The sequence below is a fragment of the Ptiloglossa arizonensis genome, chromosome 9, assembly GCF_051014685.1.
Source record: "Ptiloglossa arizonensis isolate GNS036 chromosome 9, iyPtiAriz1_principal, whole genome shotgun sequence".
NCBI lineage: Eukaryota > Metazoa > Arthropoda > Insecta > Hymenoptera > Colletidae > Ptiloglossa > Ptiloglossa arizonensis.
In genome coordinates this window covers 3,779,033-3,804,741 of record NC_135056.1, presented here as the reverse complement: position 1 = coordinate 3,804,741, position 25,709 = coordinate 3,779,033, and the positions used below count along the sequence as shown (strand labels likewise).

At 31.4% G+C, this 25,709-nt stretch overlaps 2 protein-coding genes across 7 annotated transcripts in view; both read left to right on the top strand.

Moving 5' to 3' along the window:
• Positions 1–25,709, top strand: part of Frmd5 (FERM domain containing) — a 192,588-nt gene that overhangs the window by 61,663 nt on the left and 105,216 nt on the right. For all 6 annotated transcript variants that reach the window (XR_012993246.1, XR_012993245.1, XR_012993244.1 and 3 more), the window contains exon 4: positions 13,083–13,259. Coding sequence is in view for 1 of the 6 variants with exons in the window: in XM_076319979.1 (XP_076176094.1) it covers positions 13,083–13,259 (177 nt within the window). In the remaining 5 variants the exon portion in view is untranslated. The remainder of the gene's footprint in view (positions 1–13,082; positions 13,260–25,709) is intronic.
• On the top strand, positions 10,085–10,510 carry LOC143151410 (uncharacterized). Its single transcript, XM_076320508.1, has 2 exons — positions 10,085–10,238; positions 10,377–10,510. The coding sequence occupies exons 1-2, from the start codon at positions 10,085–10,087 to the stop codon at positions 10,508–10,510; spliced, it is 288 nt and encodes a 95-aa protein (XP_076176623.1).

Below are 25,709 nucleotides of genomic sequence, written 5' to 3'. Positions count from 1 at the left end.
TGAAACCGTTAATACGATTCAAAAAGCTTTTTTATTTTAAAAAGGAAATCAAGCCTTAGAATTAAAAAAAATGACCTTTCCTTAATTTTATATTCTTAGGAAATTAATCATTTAAATTATAATTATTCAAAATTTATACAATGCATTGCTTTTTATTCAGACAATGATTTGTCAAAATTTGATTGAAGAATATTAATTATCACGGGACTTATACTCAATTATGTAAGAGTACAGTTTTTTTGCCGGTGTAGATGAGTTTTCATTTCATTATGAAAAATTGAAATTTTTCATTTTTTTTTAAAAAGCATTACAATCGTTCTCGATATTTCATGGTTTAAGCACGTTTAAGATGATATTTCAGCCATGTTTAGGAACAAAGATCGGTTAGGATACATTAATTTTTATAAATTTTATACGCTTTTGAATATGAAAGAAAACAAAATGCATTATAGTCGTTTGATGCTTTTTTTTTTACTGGAAAAGCAAAAATGCCACACAAGCAGTAAAAAAAAAAAAAAAAAAAAAAAAAAATATGTGCTGTTTATGGTGAAGGTGCTATAACTGAAAGAACTTTACGGAAGTTGTTTCCTACGTTTAAAGGTGATTTCAACCTTGATGATCAAAAACGCTCGGATGGACTCTTCATCACTGATGAAGATTAGATCAAATCACTAATCGAAAATAATTCACGTTATACGTCACGTGAATTAACAGAAATGTTAAAAATATAATAAACTACCGTCCACGAGCATTTTGTGATGCTTCGGTACGTAAACCGTTTTGATGTATAGACTTTCCACAATTTAACGGAAAAGAAACGCAATGAAGAGACACACTTTTTGAAGCAAACATTGACGAGAGATGAAAGATAGATTATTTATAATAATGTTAAGCGAAAAAGATTCTGAGGAAAGCGGAATAAATTACTTTTAGCGACCTCAGAAGCCAGTCTTCGTCCGAAGAAAGTTATGCCTTCTGATAGGACTGGAAAGGAATACTATATTAACAGCTTCTATCAAACAACCAGATGATAGATTTGGAAAAGGAAATCAAGCCTTAGAATTTAAAAAAAATGACCTTTCCTTAATTTTATATTCTTAAGAAATTAATCATTAATTTATATTGCTCGCGATTGGAGGAATTAAAGCAGGGATTGAACAAAAATCTCCAGAATTATTGAATCGAAAAAGCGTTATGTTTCATCAAGATTGTGCTCGAACTGATGTATATTTAACTACTCGATAAAACTTGTTGGAGTTTGGTTGGGATATCCCATCCCTCACGCAGTATTCATCAGACATTGCATCCTCAGATTTTTACTTATTTAGGTCTTTCCAAAATTCTCTTAATGGTAAAAACTTTAACTCTTTCGTCGATATAAAAAATGACATTGAAAAGTTTTTCGTCGAAAAAGCTGAGAACTTCTGGGAGGGTGTGATCATCAAGTTGCGTGAAAAATGAAGAAAGGTTGTGAAACAAAATGACAACTGTGTAATTTAACAAGTGTATATCGAAATTTAAATGTGTTACCATCGAATTTGAATGAAAAATCCGCACGAATTTTCCGAACAACCCAATATCTTCATTTTATAGCACGTTTAAAGAGTTTGGCAGTTTGTGCTTATTTGTTTCGGTGCTGCATTTAGGGTAGATGAATAGAATGTGTTCGATGCTTTGCACAAGCTTTGTACATTGCGTATTTCACAGGTGTTTTGGATTGGTTTTGGTAATAAGAAAGGAATACGTCCAGTTTGTGATCAATTTTCAAACTTGTTAATATCATAAGTGGGCTAGTGTCTTTTACGTTACTTAGGATTTTATGTATACTGGAAAATCTTGAATTTTTCCATTTTACGTTCCAAGACTATTGTAGCCTTTATAAGATTCTTCTTGAGGTCCTCATGAGGTATGGACACATGGTCTGTTGTAAATGTGCTAGAAGTAGCTTGTTTCACTGTGGTGTCGGCCTCTTTGTTTCCATTTTTCCCAAGATGTGAGAGAATCCAAGAGAATAGAAAGTTCTTTCTGGTATGTTCGAGTGCAGCAACTATTTCTATTACATTCTGAATTATTATGTCGATACACTGCATATTCTGTTGCTCCTTTAAATTTCGAAGCATCAGTGTTCATTTGTTGGTGGTTTGAGTATTTATTTATATTTGTTAGTTAATGTGTGAAATTGTTTGTCACTAGAATCACACATTCGTGCATTATGTATAATTTTCGATCATGGTACTAGCATTACATTGTAAAGATTTGAACACTTTTTAGCCTAAAATAGTATCCAACGTATTAATGTTATAGCAGCGTCAGTATAATCAAATGACCAAGTTGAAAAAATTAATAAAATTATTATTCTAAGGATAGCGACATTATTTACCGAGCACAGAAAATACTGGTATAAGAAAAATATAAAAGGGCATTTTTAGAAATGTTGAGTTTGTAATAATACAATTAATAGATTAGCAGATGAATGTTCAAGTGTGTTACTGTTTGGTATACATTAGAGGTATACGTTATAGATAATCGTAGAGAATTTTTAGAAGTAAAACTAAATAAATGTAGGAATTTTGTACGAAGGATTTAAATCAAGTAAACAGATAGAGGAATGTGATCTGAACTCCAGAATTTCAACCAAATTTATACCAAAAATTAAAGGCTCGTATGAAGTAATTAAAATGTTCATAATAGATATATAATTGCAAAGGGATTTCAAATATCCCAAACCTTCTATAAAGTGACTTGGGATATATCGAATATGCGCCAATCGATATGAGTTGTATGATACTGCATACTTTTATATTAACAGCATGCATGCGATTCCTTAATACTCTGCCATTTGAATAATTACTGCATCGTTACTTGAATTTAAAGTTCAAGCATGACAATGTACAGCTTTAAAAGATTGATTTATTATTTATGCGATAGAGTTTAAACGTTTTTCTGATGTTATCCTTAGATTTTACGTTTAGTAATTTAATGGTGTTTATAGTGTATGTAAATGTTTCTAGTTATGCCAATTTATGTGTTTTGCAATAAATATACATACGAATTAATCGAGCCGATTAATAATCATAATGGCTGAAATTATAGGAATTTATTTAATGGTACCTAATGATTTATTAATATTGTAACATTGGGTAGGTACTGAATTATTGATTGTAATAAATTATAACAATGTGCGAAGAAGTAACGAAAAATCAGAACCGGTTGAATGGCAATGTTTAAATAAAGTGTTTTTGTAACAAACAAAAAGTGAAAAGATATTAAATTTTACTTTAGCTATTTACATATGATAGGAGTAAAAGGTAAATTATTAGACAAACAATTGTTAGAACTGTCGAATATAAACATATTGCTTGGCAAGTAGAACTCTTTTACAAATGTCAACGAGATTTTAATCATTTTCATCTAGAAGTGAAGATGATACGTTAGGACAAAGTTCAATGAATTCACATTGAATTTTCTAAATCGGTTAATATATATAAATAAATATACGATCTATATAGGTCTAAGCTTTCAGAATGAGATCGTGTTAAAATTGTAAAGGCCGATACGCTGTATAAGTAAACTACAGACTATTACAGCTTTGTAGCCAATTATAATATTTTAAATAATACATCATTGAAAATTCTTCAGAAGTGTTTCAAATAATGTATTATACGGTGCGGTGTTTGCCGGCACTTGTACAGAAGAATTAGACAACGATACTCAAGATCTAAACAAGAATTTTGGGAAGTGTTACAGAGTGCTTGAAAAGATATTCCTCATAATATAACAATAATGAAATTAGCTGATAAAATTCCTAGATTAATTGTAACATTGAAAAGATATAAAGGCTCATTTTTTTACGCAAAGGCTTCAACGTGCTCTTCCCATTATTGCTATCACGAAAGATATAGTAACAATAATTTTTATAATTTTTGTATTGTGTGTGCGCGTATGTGTTTATATAATTATATATCAAGGATCGTGCAAAATTTTAGTCTCACAAGTGGTCAGAAACTCTTCGTTGGCAGTATATATACACATATTCTTACGTGTTTCTTTGTGTAAAAAATTCTATCGAATTAAAAGTACAATAAGGCTCGTTGGCTTATAATCTGTCTCGCACACTCTCGGTTGTATCCTGTTAACTCTTTTCATTGCTCAGTATATGCAAAGCTCAACCTCAGTTCGAGATATATAAATAAGTTCGATTCCCCAATAAACGGACTTTCTCCCCTCGCTAAAACGGTACATTATATACTGGAATTTTTAAGAGGTTTGCACTTTCTTTCTCACGAGAAAAATAGTCGAGCAAACCCGCGAGTAAATCTAGAATAAACCTCTGCGTCTATGGGCCGTTTAATTGGACAGCTGTGGATTTTGTTAGTTAACAAAAGTAGAACATTTATTCGACTACTTTACATGTATAGTAGAATTAACATTAAGTGAAATGGCATTTGAAGTCGCGTTACAATGGTACGCAGAAACTAACATAACTTTCAGTTTATTATTTCTGAAAGATTTACTACCATATACGTACATTCCATTCATACAAATGTAATAGTGAATATACACGACAGATCATATATTGATTGAAATTAATTACAGTATCGTACGCATTTATATTTTCTTTCATACTATTTTGTTTAAATCCCCTTCATCACTTTAAAGTATTATATACATTTTGTTTAGCATACTCAGGGGATTACTAACATGTAATATTGTTCTATTGTGGGTTAAAATATTGTTTAATTGTACTTTATTATTGTTTGATGAAACAAACGACTCTTATGACAGTGATTGTTTTTATTAATGGTGTTTGTATTATTGTTTGATGAAACAAACAACTCTTATGACAGTGATTGTTTTTGCTCATTTCACTTACTACTTTTTAAGAAATTTTAAGAAATACTATATACTTATATACGATGATATAATTTCGTAATTATTCTTATAATTTATATTAATTCTTAATACTCTATTTTCCAGAATTGTTTCGAGAAATAATAAACTTTGTATCTCTCGTATAATAACAAGTTCGTAACTTACCTTCTGTACAAAGGAAAATAAATTTGACATAGGAGAAATCACACAAGTTCAATTGTATGTAGCGGTGAACAGCTGTGACCAAGGCTTGGATTGCTATGTTACGTGCTCTCTATATTCATTGACTGTGGGTCGATGTCACATGAAACTTTCAGACCCTAGTGACCTCCTGTACTATTCTCGTAAATCTGAATAAACATAGCACGTGTTGATTTCGGCGAAGAAAAAGGGATTGTTTAAAAACTAAAGCGAAAGGGGACATAAATATTGAATGTTTGCTTTTTAAATAAGAAATTTTGGAAGATTGTATTTCATCGTATTTAAGTAGCGATTCCTATTGACAACAGCTTTCTCGGTGATTTGTAACACTTAAAGAAAGCAAAAGTAGAAGAGCAAGGAATGTGAAATTTTCTGCGTATATTCATTCATATTTTCAAAAAGTACACACATATTGATATATCGTTTATTTTTTATGTTAATAACTACTACCAATTCGTTAGAAAAATTTTGCTTCCACCGCTTATACGATTTATATCGTTCTATTTATTCAAAATCAATAAATCCAGGAAAATTTTCATGCCTATAAAATAGACTATAACTCGTATCAACATACTGTGTAAAAGATATTATTTCACAAAATGACTTTTAGAGACTGTAACAAAATATGTTGCAAGTACACTTAATTTTGACATATTTAATATGTGTGTAAAATTTGAAGTTGAACAGTTAATTCGTTTGACAGACATCAAGGAAGTTAATTTCAAACACACGGTTTTAAGAAAAACGCATTTAAACATACGTAACATTATGTCTATGGCACTCTCTCTTAAATTGTTATCCTTACTCAATAAATGGAACTTTCTCCCCCCAAAAAATTCTTCATATAAATCTGTCTAAATATAATTAATTATTCTTCTCAAATTTAATTATTCTTTTCTCTTTTGACGTGTTTAGCATTCGTCTTTCAGTTTCCCAAACGTGTTCATCATTTCTTAAATGCTCAATACTGATTTCAATTAAAGAAAATGCAGTATTTATATTTTCTTTCATACTATTTTGTGTAAATCCCCTTTATCGCTTTAAAGTATTATATACATTTTATTTAGCATACTCAGAGGATTAGTAACATGTAATATTGTTCTATTGTAAGTTAAAATATTGTTTAATTGTACTTTATTATATTTATTCGTGGAAGCAACTTTGGTCTATACACGAAGAACCGACAAGGGACATTATTCGAGCATAAATCGCTGATTTTAATGAAATTTACATATAATATAGTTTTTAAAAAAATATTTAACATGTATTTTTTTTTCATCTGCATATCTAGGGGGTGAAATCAGCCCTCAAAGTTAGGGGAGAAAAACACATTTTCCTCAATATCTCGAAAATGATGAGACCTAGAGGAAAGTTGAGTAAACAAAAATTGTATACTTTTGAATAATGAATTTAAATTTTCAAACCGTTTTACAAAATATCAATTTGTTTAAACAATATGTTAACAAATCTTCACTTTGTATACTTTTTTCTTATACAATTCATTGTTTCACATCATTATAAATTTGCCAATATAAACTATGGACCAATATGCAAAATGCGTATATTTGAAAATTTTCTTTTCATCCTTTCAATAAAAGTTAATGTTGGTACAATAAAATAAGCTTTAATGCGGAATGTGAATTTTTTGAGTGTCCGCGAACAGTTGTAGAAATATATGGTATAATAGCTATTTATATAATGGACACGTATTGTTAATTAGTTCTTGGCTGTCGAAACTTGTCGCCACAGGTAGAAACGGTCTGCGATATTGTTTATGATTGAAAAAATAGGGAAGACTTTCATAACCGCGTGACCGTAACTGTACTAGAAAATGCAATTATCTGAAAACTTTATAAAATTCCTTAGTTATCTGAAATACTTTATAACTATTGTTAAATACTCCTTGTATTTGTTTTGCTTTTATAAATGTGCTAATTCAAGAGGCTGCTAACTTCATTGGGTGTGTTATTAGGTCTTTCAAACTGTTTTGAAATTAAAGGTATAATACCATGAAGTGATTACTGTGTTGTACGTTTTTAAACATTTGGTAGCTTTGAAAAGTGCTGATTTTAATGTTCTACTTCTTTTGCAGCTATACCTCAAGATGTACAAAAGTATGATACATACGAACTTTGTTACATTTCTCGCTTGTGTTTCAAGCAATCGTCACCAGAATGAAATTACCGACACTTGTGTATTCCTGTGTGGTTGTAAGTTGCAATTGTTTGCGTGGAAAGTTATCTGTGATGTAGTGATATATTTTTTTTTGAACAGAAAAAAGTCAGTCCAAGTAATGTAATTAATAGTTTAAAGATAGCATATAATTGTGAAAATCACACTGCAGGCGATAGTGATGCTAAAGAAATCGGATTGGTATAAAATATTATTGATTTAATATATAGTTTATAAACTGGTTGGATTTGCAGACATAGAAGTAGTCAACGCTTTTCAGAGCTACTAAATATTTAGAAACGTACAATACAGTGATCACTTTATGGCATTATACCTTTAATTTCAAAGTAAATTAAAAGACCTAATGACACACCCAGTGAAGTTAACACTTTTTTGAATTAACACATTTATAAAAAACAAATATAAGGAATATTTAACAGTCGTTATACAGAGTTTTCAGATGCATTTTCCAGGGTAGTTTCGGTTACGCGGTTATAAAAATCTTTCCTACCTTTTCAATCATCAATACCATGAACTGATTCTATTTGTGGCGACAAGTTTTGATAGCCATAAACTAATTAACAAAACGGGTTCATAATATAAATAGCTACTATACCATATACTTTTGCAATTGTTCGTGCACGTTCCAAAAATTCATGTTCCCCATTGAAGATTATTTTATTGTACTAACTGTAATTGTTATTAAAAGGACAACAAAAAATTTTCAAATATACGCATTTTCCGTATTGGTCTATAGTTTATATTGGCAAATTTATAAATACGTAAAACAATGAATTGTACAAAAAAAGGTTAAAAATTGAAAATTTTTCGACACGTTTGAAGAAATTGATATTTTATAAAACTGTTTGGAAACATAAATTCATTATTCAAAAGTACGCAATTCTTGTTTAAACAACTCTTTCTAGGTCTCTTATTATTTTCGAAATATTGAGGTAAATGTGGTTTTCTCTCCCAAATTTTACGGTTGATTTCATCCCCTAGATATGGATAATAGCAGATGAAAAAAAATGTGTTAAATATTTTTCTAAGAACTATATTTTGTGTAAGTTTCACTGAAATCGACGATTTACACTTGAGTGATGCCCCTTGTGAGTGCTCCTCCTATTATTTTTTATTCACTCCTATCGTGGAAAGGTAAAAGCGAGATGGAAGTAGAGTGAATCAGAGAAATTGAAAGCGAGCAAGGAATGAGACAAACGAAACATTCATACTAAAGATCGTGGTTTTGGACGTGTAGTAAAATATATGTGTACACGTGGTACGTGAAACGTATATTAAAGGATTACAGAACCGTGTTCTTAATACACGTGCACACGTGCCACGTGAACCGTGTATTAAGGAATTAAAGATCCGTATTCACAGATTCGTATACGCAGTCATGAATGTTTTTTAATCATCGGCAACAAAAAAATTGTAAACTATGTTGAGAGCCGCACGGCTATCCCACAGTGTCCCACAAATTTTTCAGTTACGTATTACAGTAATTAACGCAGTTTCTCGTGATAAAATTGAATTTATTAATTTTTTACATCGATTAAAATAAATATTAACATTTTCCAGTTATAAACGCGTTTCTTTTTCGCGTTACAATATTTTCCGCAATTAAGAAACACCGCTTAAAGGAATCCGATGTTGTTAGTATCGGTAAATATTTAATTGCAAATTCTGCAATTATAGGATATTTGCTTGTTCGTAATTTCCATCATTTAAAAGGGCATAAATCAAATCTTATTTATAAATTTAGCTACATATTTTTAAAATTCTCTATTTACATCGGATATTTCATAAATTTCATCATTACGTGGAAATTATAAAATACCATTCACCAGTAATTTTTCTTGATTTGTATTAATTATTTTACGTGGTAAAGCTTCAAGTTCATTTTTCATTCTAAACAGCTTTAACCTCGTACATGGAAAAGTTTATGGTCTTGGTATTTATATTTTAAACGAAGAAAGCAATAAATGTGATTCAAATATATATTACCTGCTAAAGTTGTTAAAGTCGAGAGTGAGATTTTATGTAATTTAAAAAATTATCGTTTTGTTTGAATTTATAAATATCTTCGTTATCAATTTCTTGAAAGTTTAAACGATCCTTTAATCATTTTGTAAGTAATAATCTTACCATCGATAACGTTAAGTTTTTTTTCACCTCAAAAAAGCATGTTTACAATTTTAAGCTGTTCAAAAGCATTCATTAACGATCCTATTTTTCTCCATTTACTTCTGTTATTTTTAAATTATTTGCTATATTTAAATTTACGAAAGTTCTACAGGATGGCCATTGGAAGACTGAAAGATTTGAAAGAGTTATAACTTGTTCATTTTCAATTTCTTTTATTTCTTTTTTTTATATGTTATAGAGTATTCCTTGGAGATTAAAATAGCCCAGCAACGAGTAAAACTCAGGGTTTTTCCATTCCATTGAAAGATCAATTATTAAAACTCAGAGAAAACACCGGAAACATTTTAATGTCAGAGTATCTCTTAGCGATAACACGATTCAGAATCTAATTGCCCGTTTTGAAAGAACTGAATCAATTGTCGAACTTCCGGGAAAAAGTCCTAAGCGCACTGTGTGCACTGACGCAATGGTGGAAGCTGTACAATAGTGTCTTTAAAAGAATCCATCTACATCTACCCGTCATCGCTCTGCTCAATTAGGTATTGCCAGAATATTGCTTCAGAAGATTCTGAGACTAAATTTAAAAGTGTTTCCATACAAGATTCAAAAGGCCTGAGCTTTACTACCCCAAGATGAAAGAAGCTAGAGAACACCTCTAACCAAAGATAGAGTTTTGAACAATTTATTGACAATGAGTGACGAGGCCCATTTTCATTTAAACATGTACATCGACAAACAAAACTGCAGATTTTGGAGTACTGAGAATCCCAGGGAATTACATCAACATCGATTGTATACCCAAAAATGCACTGTTTGGTGTGGTTTCATGGCTAAAAGAGTTATCGGTCCCTATTTCTTTAAAAATGAGAAAGCTGAGCCAGAAAGAACGGGGCCCTGTATAGGACAGTGTTTGAAAATTTTGTACGTCCAATGGTCAAAGATAATCAGAAAGTATGGTTCCCACACGTTGAACCTCCTGTGAGAAATTTTCGATGAACGAATAATTTCAAAAAATGTTGAATTTGTTTGGCCTCCACGTTTGCCTGATTTAACGACACCATGCTTCTTTTTTTTTTGGAGCTACTCGAAAGAACGGGTTTACATAAATAAACTTTGAAAAATTTTGAAACTTAAGGAGAACATTCGAGCCGAAATTCAATGTTTACGACTGAAAATCTTGACTGAAAATGGTGTTCATTTGAGTTGTTTTTCACAATACTGAAAAAAGTTCATTAATTATATTTCCAAATAAAATAATAAAAAATTTAAAAAAGGAACACGTGTCTGTAAAAGTTATTTTTATTTTATATCATTCAGTCTTTCAGTGGCTACCCGGTATATGCTATGAGATTCGATATTATATTAAAATTCCGAATGGTTAAAACAAGATATAAAATCGAGGGAATAATTATGAAATATCGTTATTCAATATGATAAATTGAACGAGAAATTCTCGTTTTATCAAAATTATTCAAAAACAGTATATTCTGAAATATGTTATTATTTATTATTATGGTAAATGAATAATGTGTATTTTTGTAAATATGTGTAAATAACGCATATTTTTGTATTGTATTTTAAGGCATTAATATGGTCGTACTTCATACGCAGACGCGGTAAGATACTTTCGGGAACCGACTCAATCCGACTCGAAATTTCGGAATCGCGTGATTTCGGGAATTAATATTGATGCACGATGCTCGATCGTCGAGTAGTGTAAAGCGATGACCAAACTACCGGTGCAATCGTTTGTAATAAATTATACATAATAAATCATACATGTACGTACATACACGTGAAATAGGAATCTGTAATTCATACCTTGACTCGATTTACTTTCGAACGTTTGTTATCTATTCCACGTTTAATAATGCTTTGTCCCATATCGTTCCTTGTTCTTTTTCGTTTCATCTCACTCTTGTCTTCGACAAGAAAGAAACGAGAAACGATCGCTTGGGAATTGCATCCTTTCTATGTCACAAAGCACGCTATTGTTCCGAACTGCCAGTTCTCAATGCACAAATATTGTGTGTATAGATTTTAATGACAAAATCTTTCTTAAATTTAATTTTTAAATCTGCAGTCTGTTAAAACAAGAATACAATTTCCACAATTTCTTTTCCAAAATACAAGTATTTTAATTAACGAATTCGATGTTTAATTGTTATTTTGCATAATTAAATAAAAAAAGATTTTGTTATATATATTGATTGCAGACACACACATCACTGAAGCGAGGAAATATTTTTATTTACTTCGACCTCAAATTTTCAATTTTTATACTCGCTTTAATAAATGACACGACGAGGACTTATCGATCTTATAAGAGATAAATAAAATAACAATTTCTACACACCAAGATTCAAGTGAGGAGTGGAGCAAAATAATATATTTTAATTTAACATGATACCAAATTGATTTCGAAACATGTTGTAACCACACAATGTGAATGTGTGAACCACACTTTATTGATATACTTAGTGGACTATTAGTAGAACATAATAAATTATTAACATGTATGAAAAACTTCGCAAATGTAAGTTTTGTCAGATATATGTACTAGTTAGTGTCATACATATATGTGTGTAAAATGTTAATGTGTTATTTGGTTTAAATTGAGGCATTGAGATTATCTCAACCTCTTTTCGATTCAATACATTCTACATTTAAAAAAGAATATTTTCTCCAAGTTTCATTTCAATACCATTAAACTCATTTTAGAAGTATAGTTTGGCTGCTCCGATGATAATTGTCATCTACTCGGTACGCTAACTGTCTTTACACATTTCGTTATAAATGTGTTTGCAATAAAATAATAAATTGTAATAAATTATTAATAATACATTATTAATAATATCTTTACTGTGAATTCTATGGTATTCTTATTAATATAATAGATATATTCATAATATATTATTATTTAACATACTAATGTAAAGGCAATAGCAATCTTTTAACATCAACTACTGATAAAGTAAATTCTTCTGTTAAAAAAAAAGTATGCTTGCACACGAAAAGGACGTGAAACACAGTTTGAATTATAATTTTGTTATATATTTTTTACAAACGAAATTAAAGAATGTAACTATAGATAATGTAACTCTGTTCTATTTCGGGTTCATTGAAATCTAATTTTAAAATATAATTTTTTATTCAAATAGACAAATCTGTCATACACTGTTGTCAATTAAATGTTAAGACAAGGTATTCACATATTCATTGTCGTATCGGTCGCCAATAACCAATACTCGACTCACTATTCAATTATGTCACATCGATCACCGGTGGCCTGTTTCAAACTTACAGTATCTCTTTAAAATGCTCACCAGATAGAAATACTATTACTTACAAATTTCTAAATAAAATTTGGAATATTGTAAAATAATAAGTACACCGTTAAAGTATTGAATATTTATATTTTGTATGCTATGATTTGATTAAATGTTGAAGATAACTCTTGAAAGACAAAGGAATTTTGCTTCTCAATGAAATGTATCAAAAAGAAAGTAAGAAGAGAATTAAATTATCACAGTTTCGTATACATCACTGAAAGTTGTAATAAATTGCGAAACAGGTCGATTACGATTTTTTGGTTCATGTGAAATTTTGAATGATCGATCTTCCTTTGACACACCGCAAGTAAAAACATACTGTGGACTCGTTACTATTTCACGATGATTGTGTTCCAGATATGGACCCGATTCTTTTTAGTTTTCGTGTAAAATTCTACCCACCGGATCCTCTAAGGTTGAAGGAAGAAATATCTAGATATCAAATTTATCAGCAACTCAAAAGGGATCTCCTTCATGGGCGACTATGTTGCAGTCCAGGTGAAGCAGCGTTGCTAGCAGCGTGCATCGTGCAAAGTAAGTTAATATTTCCTTAAATAGAAATTTGTAAGTTGTAGACTAAAGTTATGAAAAATGTTTCCTTTGTTTTGAATATTTTTTTTTTTTCTTAAATCTTTTACAAAAATTGTGTACGAGAAATAATGGTGTTCCTTTCTATTTTATACAGCTTAGTTTTTTAGTTTTAACACGTTAACGACGAGTACATATAGACGAGTGAAATTTATTTGGTCTCAATTTTTAAAATGCTTCCAATACATGAAAATATAATTCCTGTAAAATATAATATGAGTGCGATTGAATAATGCGAGATCGTGTCCTTACATAATTTAACCATGTAAAATTGCATTATATATCAACCCCTACTGTTGCTTCAAATGATATCTAAATTGGCCCAGTACTTGACCTTCGTATCTTTTTTTTTTTTTTTACCTACTAGTATTTAGATGATCTTTTAATCCCTCTCCCTCTTTCCATCGAAGAATGCATTCGATTTCAGTAGCTTCAGCAACCGTTTTACTTATGATTGCCTAACTGAATCTAGTCCTACGTAAAGTCACCATTTCGGTTTTGAATAATCAATAAAATAGAATTAAATTCTTTGTACGATTTAAAAATGTATTGCTATTTTTGGATATAGATATTTAGCTAGTACAAAAATTAATGTTTTCATTATTAAAGTGGTTAATAATAAAATGACTCTCTCTGTTCTTTCATTAATCACTTTAAATTTACTTACAATTGACATTGCCTCGTTAAATTATTGTTCTCTTACCAAGTTAACAAGTGGCATCGATACTTTGCAAGTTAAATTAAATTTATCGAAAAAGACCGCTGCTGAATGCCAGTTTTTCAGAAAATATTATAAAATGAGACATACTAGTGGTCGAGAAAAATAAAAAAATAGCCAGGTACGTAGATGGACAATTTTTAATGTAGAACTTGTAGGGATTACGGAGTCGTGCGTAATTATTTCTACATGTAAAACCTCAAGGCCTGTGAAGCATATTTTTCAATTATCGGAGTGAATCCAAATTTTACTGGCATTATAATTTTGTCTTGGAAACATTCAGAGGGAAAGAAAACAAATTTTAAGGTAAAAAAAAATAAAGACCAATCCTAGTATGTACGGATAAATGACGTATATATATTTCACTGGCAATCGTGTCAACAGAATTCGGGACAAAATTTCCCTTACTTCCCGATTTTGATAAAACTTTACAAATTTGTAGGACAGCCAAAACGAGGCAGATATTTTTTTGTATTTATCTCTGATAACTGAAGTTTAAGGGGTGAAATTACGCCCGAAAGTTTCAGTCTCTAATGCTATTTTGAAAATAGTCAAAAGTATGAAACAGTTATTGCAAATAGATAATAATCGTTTTTTTTTTTTACCGAGGAAGAAAAAACAAATTGAAAATTCATAATGTTTAAGCGTACTTAACTAAAATTCAGTTCCGTGTTTGTCTGTATAATATATTATATACAGACAAATATAATACACTTCTATTTGATCTCCCATTTGTAAACGTTGGCAATGTCACGATTTGCTATCTATATTGTTCCTGGCGTACTACTTACTATCGATTTAAATAGTAAAAGTTCGGCTCTATTAACTCGTCAGGATATCAAGGTGCACTAATTGAGAATACACTAATTGAGCATAACGTAAAGTAGGAACGCATTTACTGCAAATCGTTCGTGTAGTGAACGATGTCCGTAATCAATTTTGATATACGTGTAATTCAAAGAATAGAGCAAACTCTAACTCAAGGTAGTTCCTTTTGATCGTTACATAAACGGCCATTGCGCTATGGACAACGAATTTGTGAAAATGTAGATGGAAAGCTTTTCGAGTGTCTGACTAATAATACTCACATTAGTACGAGGCAAAGTTTCGTTGAAATAAAAGGTGATGAATAAAACCAGGATATAACTATACGTTCACGACGTTTATTCAATTGAACAGTTAAATTTTTTTAATTGTTCGTTATGAAATATTCCAATTTATAATTCAAATTTTTATTTTCATTCGCTGAGTAACGCATGAAACGTGGTTTATGTTTTACTGGTCGTTCAACATTTTTATCTAGGTTAAAATTTTGATCATCTCTGGTATGGGGATTCTTCTTTTCAGTATGATGTCACTGAACTACTACATCGTAACGGGATACATTTTTATCATGAACTGAAAGTGTAAAAATGTTGCTCATGATTTCGTTCCATGAATTGTTTTCTGTCCTTGGTCGGTTCAATAACATCGTAATAATTGGAATTTTTTACTGAATTTTTTATTTTAAAAAATTGTATTACTAACATAGATAGAATGCAGTAACATTTAATGGTTAGGTTAAATATTCTATGAATAAAGCACTTTATTCAAAATCAACGAAATCTCTCCTCCTCCTCCACCCTCCACTACCACCACCAACACATTGATTTGCTTTAAATTTTGCACATTTATACATTTATATAGTCTATATCAATTTTCATTATCAATTTTTCCATAAGTCTATAAGGGCAGGGAGGGCAAGAGAGAGAGATAGGCCAGCATTCAGCAACAATCAAAATAAATGCAGTAAATGCATAACGTCCAGTCAACTAAGGGTATCACGCTGATTGTCGCCAAAAAATAATTGATTTTTTTTAGTATTTTCATAAAGTCCGTGATCTTAAAAATATGTTTATATAATCGTTCGTAGACATATGCCAAAATAATGGGTTTACGGAAATGAGCTGCAGTATAAATCAGGCGCGTTGCCTTTTACGAAACATTGTATTTCCTTAAACAAGGCTGTATGATTATCTGTTTGTGTAGCGCACAAACGAAAAAATATATAAGTTTCAAAATTAGAAAACGCAAACTGTGTTTAACTTTACTCAGTGACAATATTGCAACCAATGAAGCTCCGCTGAGATTCGACTACTGCCAGCTGAAAACTTCAAACGCATTTATCTCGAAAGTGCATTTAGTTCGTCTCGTTGGCAAAATATCTCGAGAACTATATTTCAATCAATCTGAAATTTGGTATGTTCGTGTAGAAAATGTTCTCTTATTACTCTCTAACTCTAACTCAAGGTAGTTCCTTTTGATCGTTACATAAACGGCCATTGCGCTATGGACAACGAATTTGTGAAATACTCACATTAGTACGAGGCAAAGTTTTGTTGAAATAAAAGGTGATGAATAAAATCAGGATGTAACTATATGTTCACGACGTTTACTTGTAACTTCTCTTATTACTTGTAACAACGAAACTTTGATTACGATTATTACATTTCGTTGTATTGTAAAAGGACAGGTAAACTTTACATTAAAGATGAAATTTTATATAATTTTCGATGGTACGGACCTCTTTTTACTTATAAAAGGAAACTCTGATGGAGTGTTGTTCTATGTAGGTGTACCTACATATACACCTCTATGTAAGTGTATCTACATCTATAGTCATGAAAAATGGGTCGCCGAAATACGCCAAAATGTATGATAAATATTTATCATTTTATCAAAAAACCTCTCAAGACAGTTTTAATATTTGAAAAGGTGCATACAGTGCTAGGAAAAAATGTTTTCAAGGTGTCTCCCTCTTTTTCTTTTTTTACACGATTTCAAGGTTATTGGTGTCTTTGTTTAAATGACATGATGTATTTTTTTTTATCAAAGTATGTTATAGCTGACGTCAATATGATTTGACTATTTAGTATGACCTTGAAGTAATCTTGAACTGGGAAATTCAGATTCAATTAACGGAAATATTAACGTATGAAATATTTCATCAAATGATTTCCTGAACTACTTATTATCATACACATAACATGTGCGCTATTATTAGTAGAAGATTATCTCTAAATGTACATAAACATGATTATCAACAGACTGTGAACGTGTACATCTGTTATTGTTACCAAATCATTGAAACAATGTATCAGTTTATCAATATTATATCGACGTTTAACCATGCGTTACTTAAGGGGAAAATCGATTAATATGATTTTTGTTTATAGTGAAAGTCGTCAGTGTCTTAAACAAGTAAGCAGATTGTACAGAGATTAATTTCCTGATCGTAGATGTCCATCTTTTACAGTTTATTTAAATCGAATTAAAAAATTTCATAAAACTGGTAGTGATGAGCCCGAAACGAAACTTTGTTATTGTAAATGCAGAACTTTATACAAGTACCCAGACACATCGCTCGAGAAAGTGTCATTAGTCACCAAGAGCTTCACGTGAGAAATTTTGAAAAGAGTTTAGGGTCTGAAACAAGTCATAAATGGTAGAACATTTCTCAGGAAATTGTTATTTACCGAAATAGCTACCTTCACAAATCGTGGCGAAGTAAATTTAAAAAATATGCATTATTAAGTGACAGTAATCCTTGATAGTTACGACAAACTGTCTACCACGTGGAACCAACCATTGCATAATGGTTTGCAGAGAGGTAATTTGTGGCCAAAATTAAACACAATCTCGTAAAGATGTTTTTCAACGTAAATTTAATTTATACAACATAATTTAAATAATTTAGTAATTCTACAATAATACATTTTAAAAAATTAACAAACTATGAATTATTTTAAAAAGGTAGTATTATTTCGTGTGACGCGAGAAAAGATACTATATTATTTATTTCAGCAAATTAAAATTGAAATAAAATATATAGAAATACATAAAATATAACTGATAAATATAAAAACGATATTACTCTATAATTATCTTTATTTTATCCGAATTTAATTGAAAATTGTCTCAGTAATCAAATACGTGTAAATTATTTTCATATTTTTTTATTTTCTTCATCTTCGGAATCATCGTCTTTAATTGCTGTTTTTGTATTCTTGTTTCGAGGCTAACAGTTAAGAACAAAGGATCTGATATTTCCATTAATCGATTAAATACATCTTCGAGATTATTTTTACCACTATTTTTACGACCATGAAGTTTTCTATCGCGCTTATAAAATTTGGTTTCTAATTTAGCCGCATCCTCTGCTAAATAACCTGGGGTAAAATACATTCTTCCATAATTTGTTTCCTGTGTATTAAAATTTTACGAAGGCATGGAGGTAAAAGAAAATTTTTCAAATTTTTCTAAATCTATCTTGAACTTGTAACATATCGCAATTAAGATCTGTTTAAAATTTTGTAATAAATGACGCGTTAAGTGTCTGCAAACGAACATGTTCGAAACGTTAGAATACTAGGTGGTTCAATGACTTTTGTCGTTCTCTCCATTGTAAAAAAATACTATGACACTTCAACTTTGAACAACTGTAAATATACAAACGATTCAACAGATCTACATGAAACTTCACACATGTTCATCAAACAGTAGGAACATCTTTGGAAAAATAAACTAACGAACGTAGTAGCTCCATTTCGACAAAACTTATCGAGTAACCTATTAAATATCTGTATGACTGGGTGTGAATGAAAAATGTTTTGGCAGAGAGAACGGCATCGATATTTATAGTTTATACTGTAATATCGATTTCGGGAGTGTGCATGGATCACTGGGAACGCCTTTGGAGTTTTTAGCCTTCAGTAGACGAACGTGGTAGTCGAAGAAAGAGCTTTGTCAAGTGTGGATGTGTCGTGGTCAGAGAGTCGAGAGGTGTGGATTTCATTCTTAAATATATTTTGCATTATCGTTACGAAAGAAGAGTATTGTCGTAACTTACCTGAATCCCTAACATTTCTCCAGATTGTGGATACATATGTAAATATAAAGACATTTTAACTCCTGCCAGCAATTAAATGAAACTTTAAAATCCTTTTCTAAGAGAACGATCGAGTTTCGACCCTACGGTTTCTTTCACACTTTTTATCCTCTCGATGAATATAACATGACGTAATCGAAAAAAAATTGACTTTGAAAATTTGAAGAAAAAAAGTCGGTCAAGAATAATTTTACGAGAAGTTTTTTTTTTTTTAATGGATCCAGATTCATAAAGACATTTTTATGCGCTCTCTACAAAAAACAACATTTAAAAAAAGAGGCTCTTAGTTACATTGCACATCGATATGCACGATTCCAGCCAAACAGGATCGGCTGCAACAAACAAAAAGTTCAAAAGTACACAGTAGTCTCTAGGCATTGATGATCGAACATTTCCATTTTTGCGATAATTATGAAATTAGCAACTGTTTGTAATTGATCTATCGAATTTATACCAAAAATATCTACGTTTTTATTCATATTTTTCGAAATTGTTAACAATTTTAAACAATTCGATCGTCAAATCTCTAATAAATATTACATTAAAGATACGTATCAAATTTCATAGAAATCGGTTGGTTAGATTTCGAGATATTCTGCACACCGTGTTTAAAAACCTAGTTTCAAGAAAACCGCAATCAAACTTTAGGAATGTCATTTTTTATACGTATCCTTCACTTACCACTAATTAACTATTCCTACTTCGTACGTATGACCCTTTGCTTTAATTCCACTCTCCTGCAAGGCCAATCAAAGGTATTTTTGGGTAATTCGACCTTCTTTGGAATTCTCAAACGATTCGGTTGTTCGCTATTGTGGTAATACGTGAGAATGAAAGGAATTGCGTGTGGTCCGGAGAAAATCTGAAGTGTTTGAAATAGACGAGCGAGTGAAGTGTTTTCGAGGCGTGAAAGACGAGCAATTGACATGGCGCCAGGCTAGGAAATTTTGGGCGAACGCGACCAGATGCATGGAGTGAGAGAAGTTAAGGATCAGAATAAAAGGGAACGAATGCGTGTGAGAATACAATGCGCGAGAGAAGAATGTTTGGGAACAGTCATTATTGGAAAATAGTCGAAGCGTGTCGTGTCGCGTGAAATAAGAATAGCGTAGTCAGCGTTTTTATAATTTGTGTGCTTCGTTGATGTTTTATCCCTACTACTACCTCATTGAATACACGTATATCCTAGAATTTTATTCACCTTCATAATAATAACCAGGAAATAAATTCCTACACTATTTGTATTCTGTCTTCGTCGAGTGTATCGCATATATTGCAGTCATCGACATTGTTATGTTCATATTGTGTACAATTAATAGCACACTAGAGAAATCTGTATTGAAAATCCTAGCATCGATATAAGCAAAATTTTGTACAATTGCAATGCCGTTAAACAAATTTTTTTAGTACCGAACATTATACCGATCGTTCAAAGTCTCGTTTTGATTTTGTATGGATACACCCACACAGCGTTTTCATAAGTAATAATTGCTCAGTTTCTCGTAAATAGAGATAGTTGTCTTCAGTACACCACTTTATGAATTCTTCCATCGTATCAACATTCAGTTTCTTTCATGCGGATGCACTTATTGAAATCGCTCCGCCTTCAACATTATAGGGATTTTGCGAACGCTTTCTTTTCCATGGTCTGCTTACACGAGCGGTTGATGCTCGAAAACCTTTTCTATTCATCCCTTTCGTCTTGTTATCTACAACGAGTACATTTCACGAAACGCAAATCTCTCTATCGAAACGATGTTCGATGCTACGCTGGCAAAACCAGCCTGGCTATAAGAATTTCGAATTTCTACTACTGAAACGTTGGAATAAAATTGACAAAAAGGGGGGACGCACAATGGTCGACCTTTGTGTCTATTAGAACCCATAGAATCGGTCCTACACGCTTCGAACAATGAAAGTTTCTCAGCCAAGGATCGATGCGACACACAGGTAGGTATACGGCTGGGCTGACGTTGTTTATGTCCCAAAATAATTTGTTTCAAAGGTTGGGATTTTTTCTATCTTATTTCTAAGACTTCGAACTACCATTTAAAAAGGAGAACATCGATTTTTGAAAAATGTCAAACTGCCCTGCTCCCTTAACAAGAGCTTCGCTCGCTGTTACACTCTCTCTCTCTCTTGATACATATATCTCGTCCACTTTCATTGTCGGGTGATTTTCACGTGGCTAGGTCTCAGTCTGAGATACGAAAGGTCGATTCCAGGAACAAATTCACTACCGTCACTCCTTAAAAATATCCGCACGGATCCGATAGTATGCGTCTCACCGAGGGGTTGCTGCATTAGGCAAATAACACCGGACTTGTTGCTAGTATTGGGCATACGTGCAACCGAAAGGTCAACAAGACGTGTTGTTGGTCGTTGCTTTCATTTAGCCTTCAGAATCGATCTTCTATGAATTTACTTACGGATTTCCCGAATAATTCGTTGGGAAACAAATCGTCATCCAAAGAAGACGAAGATGAAATATATAAGTTAAATAGGTATGATTTTATCTATAATACTCGCTATGATATTTCGACGTTTCCATCTGTTTATTATCCGTTTCCTATTACTTGTCGATTAAATGATTCTCGATTTCTTAGAATGTTTATGTGCATGTTACACGAAAAGAATTTTTTCGATAAGGATAAAATTTGGCCATTTTCTAATATCTAATGCAATCGTTCCATCTTTAAATTACGCATCATTGCGTATTCGTTATATAGCTGATAGTATTATTGATATATTTTTGCATCGATTCTGTATAATAATCGCCCGTACAACAAACCTACAAACTCTTTACATTATGTAACATTAAGCGCATAAAAAGTACCATCTGTTTCACAATGCGATGAATTGTTCTTTAAAATTACATATTTATATATTTATCATACACAATGCACACGTTGTACACGTGATTGATATTTCTTTTTGTTCTTGTAGAATGAAACTTACGGTAGAACGTGGCACGATAACAATTTATTTATTTATTTATTTGGAAGCTGACTTCTGTATTTTCTCTCAAGTATCGTAGAACTTTCTTGCTAACGATTTTTATTGCATTTTACTGAAACTTAATGACGCAATGTAGCAATATCGACAGTGTTCTTGAAGAAAGATTTATTGACATAGAAATACACAGACTTACAAAATAATCTACGAGTAAGAGGAATATTAAAAAATAAAAGAATAGCGTAGCGATTGATTCGAACGGGTGTATGTTAACATTAAATCGGTTCGTGTTACAATTATTAAGAGGTGTTGGAAACAGTGGCAACAAAGAACAGCTGTACGGCTATTGGCACGTAATGTGGCGCATGACAAGAAAGAAGAATGCGCATAAAAATTAGGCGAAGCAACTATTTCGCGTTCGTAAAAATCCACTGGTCTGGTTAAGCTTCAAAATAGTTGAAATTCTAAATCTTTTTCTTAGGCTTTTCTAAGACCAATTAATACACACACACACACACAAACAAACAAACAAACAAACAAACACAAACACAAACGAGCGCGCGCGCGATTTTCTGTTCAATTTCGTTAAACTTCAGTTTTTACTGAGCTCAAACGAATTTATGTTTTTATATTGTGTTACAGATTTCGATTAAGGAGAAACCGAATGGAACACAACAGTGATACAAAGTTATGAGAAATGAAGGTGGCAATATCTAGAATATGGCTGAATGTTGTGTCCCGTGGCTGTTTAAGGATTTACATGTTACTTTGAACAACAAATATACGAACATTTTACGGATATGGACGGCAATGTTGATCGTAGATACTTACGTAGCATAAGATAAAAATGCGTGACAATCATTCGGCAGTTTGTACATAGTACGTGCATAGCACTTGCACGGTGTGCATCGCTTTATACTTTATCAACGTGCTTAAAATTATTTCATCTTTTTAACACGTCTATCGTCTTGGACAACGTTCCAAGGAGAAATTCTGATCCGTTGCATCTTTTACGCGATTGTTTCCCAATTTTAACATTGAAAATTTAACATTTAATTCCGTGAAAATCGATTGCTCGTACGAACTAGCAGAATGACGATCTGGAGTCGTCACGAGGTCAGAATAAATGTGCGTAGACTTGTTTACATTCTTAGCCAGAGATTATTTTTTGTAGGAATATTCTAGTCAGTTCTCACGTAGTATTTTGTATTTCTCGGCACCGTGTCCAAATACTTCATCGTTAGAACACTGTCTACTGATTTCTCATATTCGTCTAATCGAAAATCTTATCGTGCAAATGCGACTTGAGATTTTTCCAAACTAAAGCTGTAAAGTTCGATTATTTTAGAAAGGTATACATTTCAGTATCTTTGTAGATTTAATATATCGCATTTTCGTAATTTATCGCTTCCTAAATCTTACACTTCTAGCAACAATTGTATTTGTAATTCCAATTGTTAGCATAGTTATGAAATACATATTGGCAATAACAATGTTTATTTTCAAAGATTATATAACTTCCGATACTTACTGATTTGTTTTCGTCGTTTGTTTCAGTTAGCCAATAGTTAGCCAATCATTGCAGTGTTTCTATTTTCATTAATATATGAAATGTCAGAAAGTGTTGCAGCGTTTATAGAAACTCGTCCACTTTATTATTTAATTATTAGCCGATCGAGATTACGATGAGGTAATTTTCCTCCAAGATTGCAAAAACGCATTTTCTACTAATTTAACGATCTGTTAAAGAAATCCACTTTATTTCTACTGTTATTATTAAAGATAATTTCAATTAATTTTAATTGTTCTCTAAATGTATTACCCATCGTGAAACAGGGTCCATTGAATTGAGGGTAAGAAAAACTTGGTCATTGTTAGTACAATATATTACAACTAAATATTACATGGTTCGCAATACGAATTTTAAGATTAACAAAAAAAAAAAAAAAAAAAAAGACACAACGTGACGTTACGCGTATTAAGCGCTCGTAAAATTCGAATTAAATACCTCTTTTCGAAAATGTAATTATTGGTACGAGTATGACAGTATTCGCTTGCAGTTTGAAATCTTCGAAGCTGATTATACAACGAATATAATTTTGAAGAATTGAATCCATAGGTATTTTCTACTTACAATTACATGTTCCTTTGAGGTTTACAATCGCTTAAAAGTTACACAACTATACAGGTCATAATAACTGTGATTCAAAAAAAAAATATACATATTAAATTACTAGTGATCACAATAATAATATACGTTTTTAAGATTACGTAAAAAAAAAATACGCTACAAAATCTTATTCTAATCAAACACAGGGTTTTCGGATAAACAAGGTAGACTGATTAAAAGCATACTTCCATAACGGATTCTCTCTAGAAAGAAAAATCGATCGTATGTTTACACTACCGGGTCGTGTAAGGCTTCCTGCTCTTTCTACAAAATAACTGTTGGCATTCAGATTTTTTGTTCTACCAACACTTTTGGCCTCCTTAGCTGCGTTAAACATCGATCGATTCGCTCATGATCTCTTATTATTAGAAAAAATTTAATCTCACAAGTTGTAGTTATTCCGATAGTTTTTAATATAGTAATAACCGATCTCTGTGGATGGTTTTCCACATTAAAGAATTAAAATTTTTAATACCGTTTTGTGTATTTGCTTCCACACATCAGTTTTGTCTGGCTTCCGTCATAAATTGGTTCAATTTCCGGTTAAACATTCTCGTTAAATGATTCTGTACGTCTACGTATATGAAGCGTTTTGCGCCAGTTAGTAAAGTGATGACGGTTTTTATTTGATGAATTTTTATTCGTTGATCGTACGTTGTTATTCGTCGTGTTTTGTACAGTCTGAATTTCTTCTAATAATCAAGTCTTAAAATAAGTAAGTCTGACTTTAAACCTTGATGTTGCATTCACGATGAGATACATTCTATATAATATTATTATACATTGTAGAAATTATAATTGATAAATTCTCTTTGATTCGGGTTAGTAATGTAACTCTACTCGTATGTACCCGAGAGGCAATTAATTTTCTACCAGCGTTCAGCCTTCTTCAAATTTCTGTGACTTCGTTTTCAAATTTTGTGATAAAAAGAATCAATTTTTTTACCCAAAACAAACGAATACTTCTTCGGGTTAAATTTATTTTATACGTGATAGGATCATTGTAATGCCTCGTTTAATCTATTATATTTACGACTTGGAGCATTCGAATCCTTAGTTTGTTTTTGAACCTTTAAAGGTCGGTAGTTTATCTACAGTTCGGGATGTGTCGGTAACCCATACCGAGGGATCGATCGCTTTATCGATTCTCGGCAAGTTCTTTAGAGTCGGTAAAATCTCATAAATTTATTAGTTTTTTTTTTTTTATATCTTATTTGTGCTTCATTGTTGAATATTTTTGAATTTGTTTCTATCTAGAAACATTTTTTCAGAATGAAGACAGTCGTTTTTCGAATCTTCAAAATAACAGATTGCTTTTTTTGACTAATTAGAAGAATTAATTAAATACATCTTGATCTATTGTGTGCTGTGACTTACTTGGAAAGATTGAAGAAGATCGATAGGCTAGGAGTTTGGGTTTTCTATATCCTTAACTATTAAAACTAAAATAAATCAGTTGTTACTTCCTTCTTTTACAATACAAAGTAAGCTTTCTCTGAACAATGTTATTACTAGCAATGAAAAAATGAATCACACAATAGAATATTACCCACAAAAGAAAGCAGGTTTACAAAGCTCAATGACCTTAGTCGAATCCAAAATTTAGCCTGATTGGAAAGAAAATAT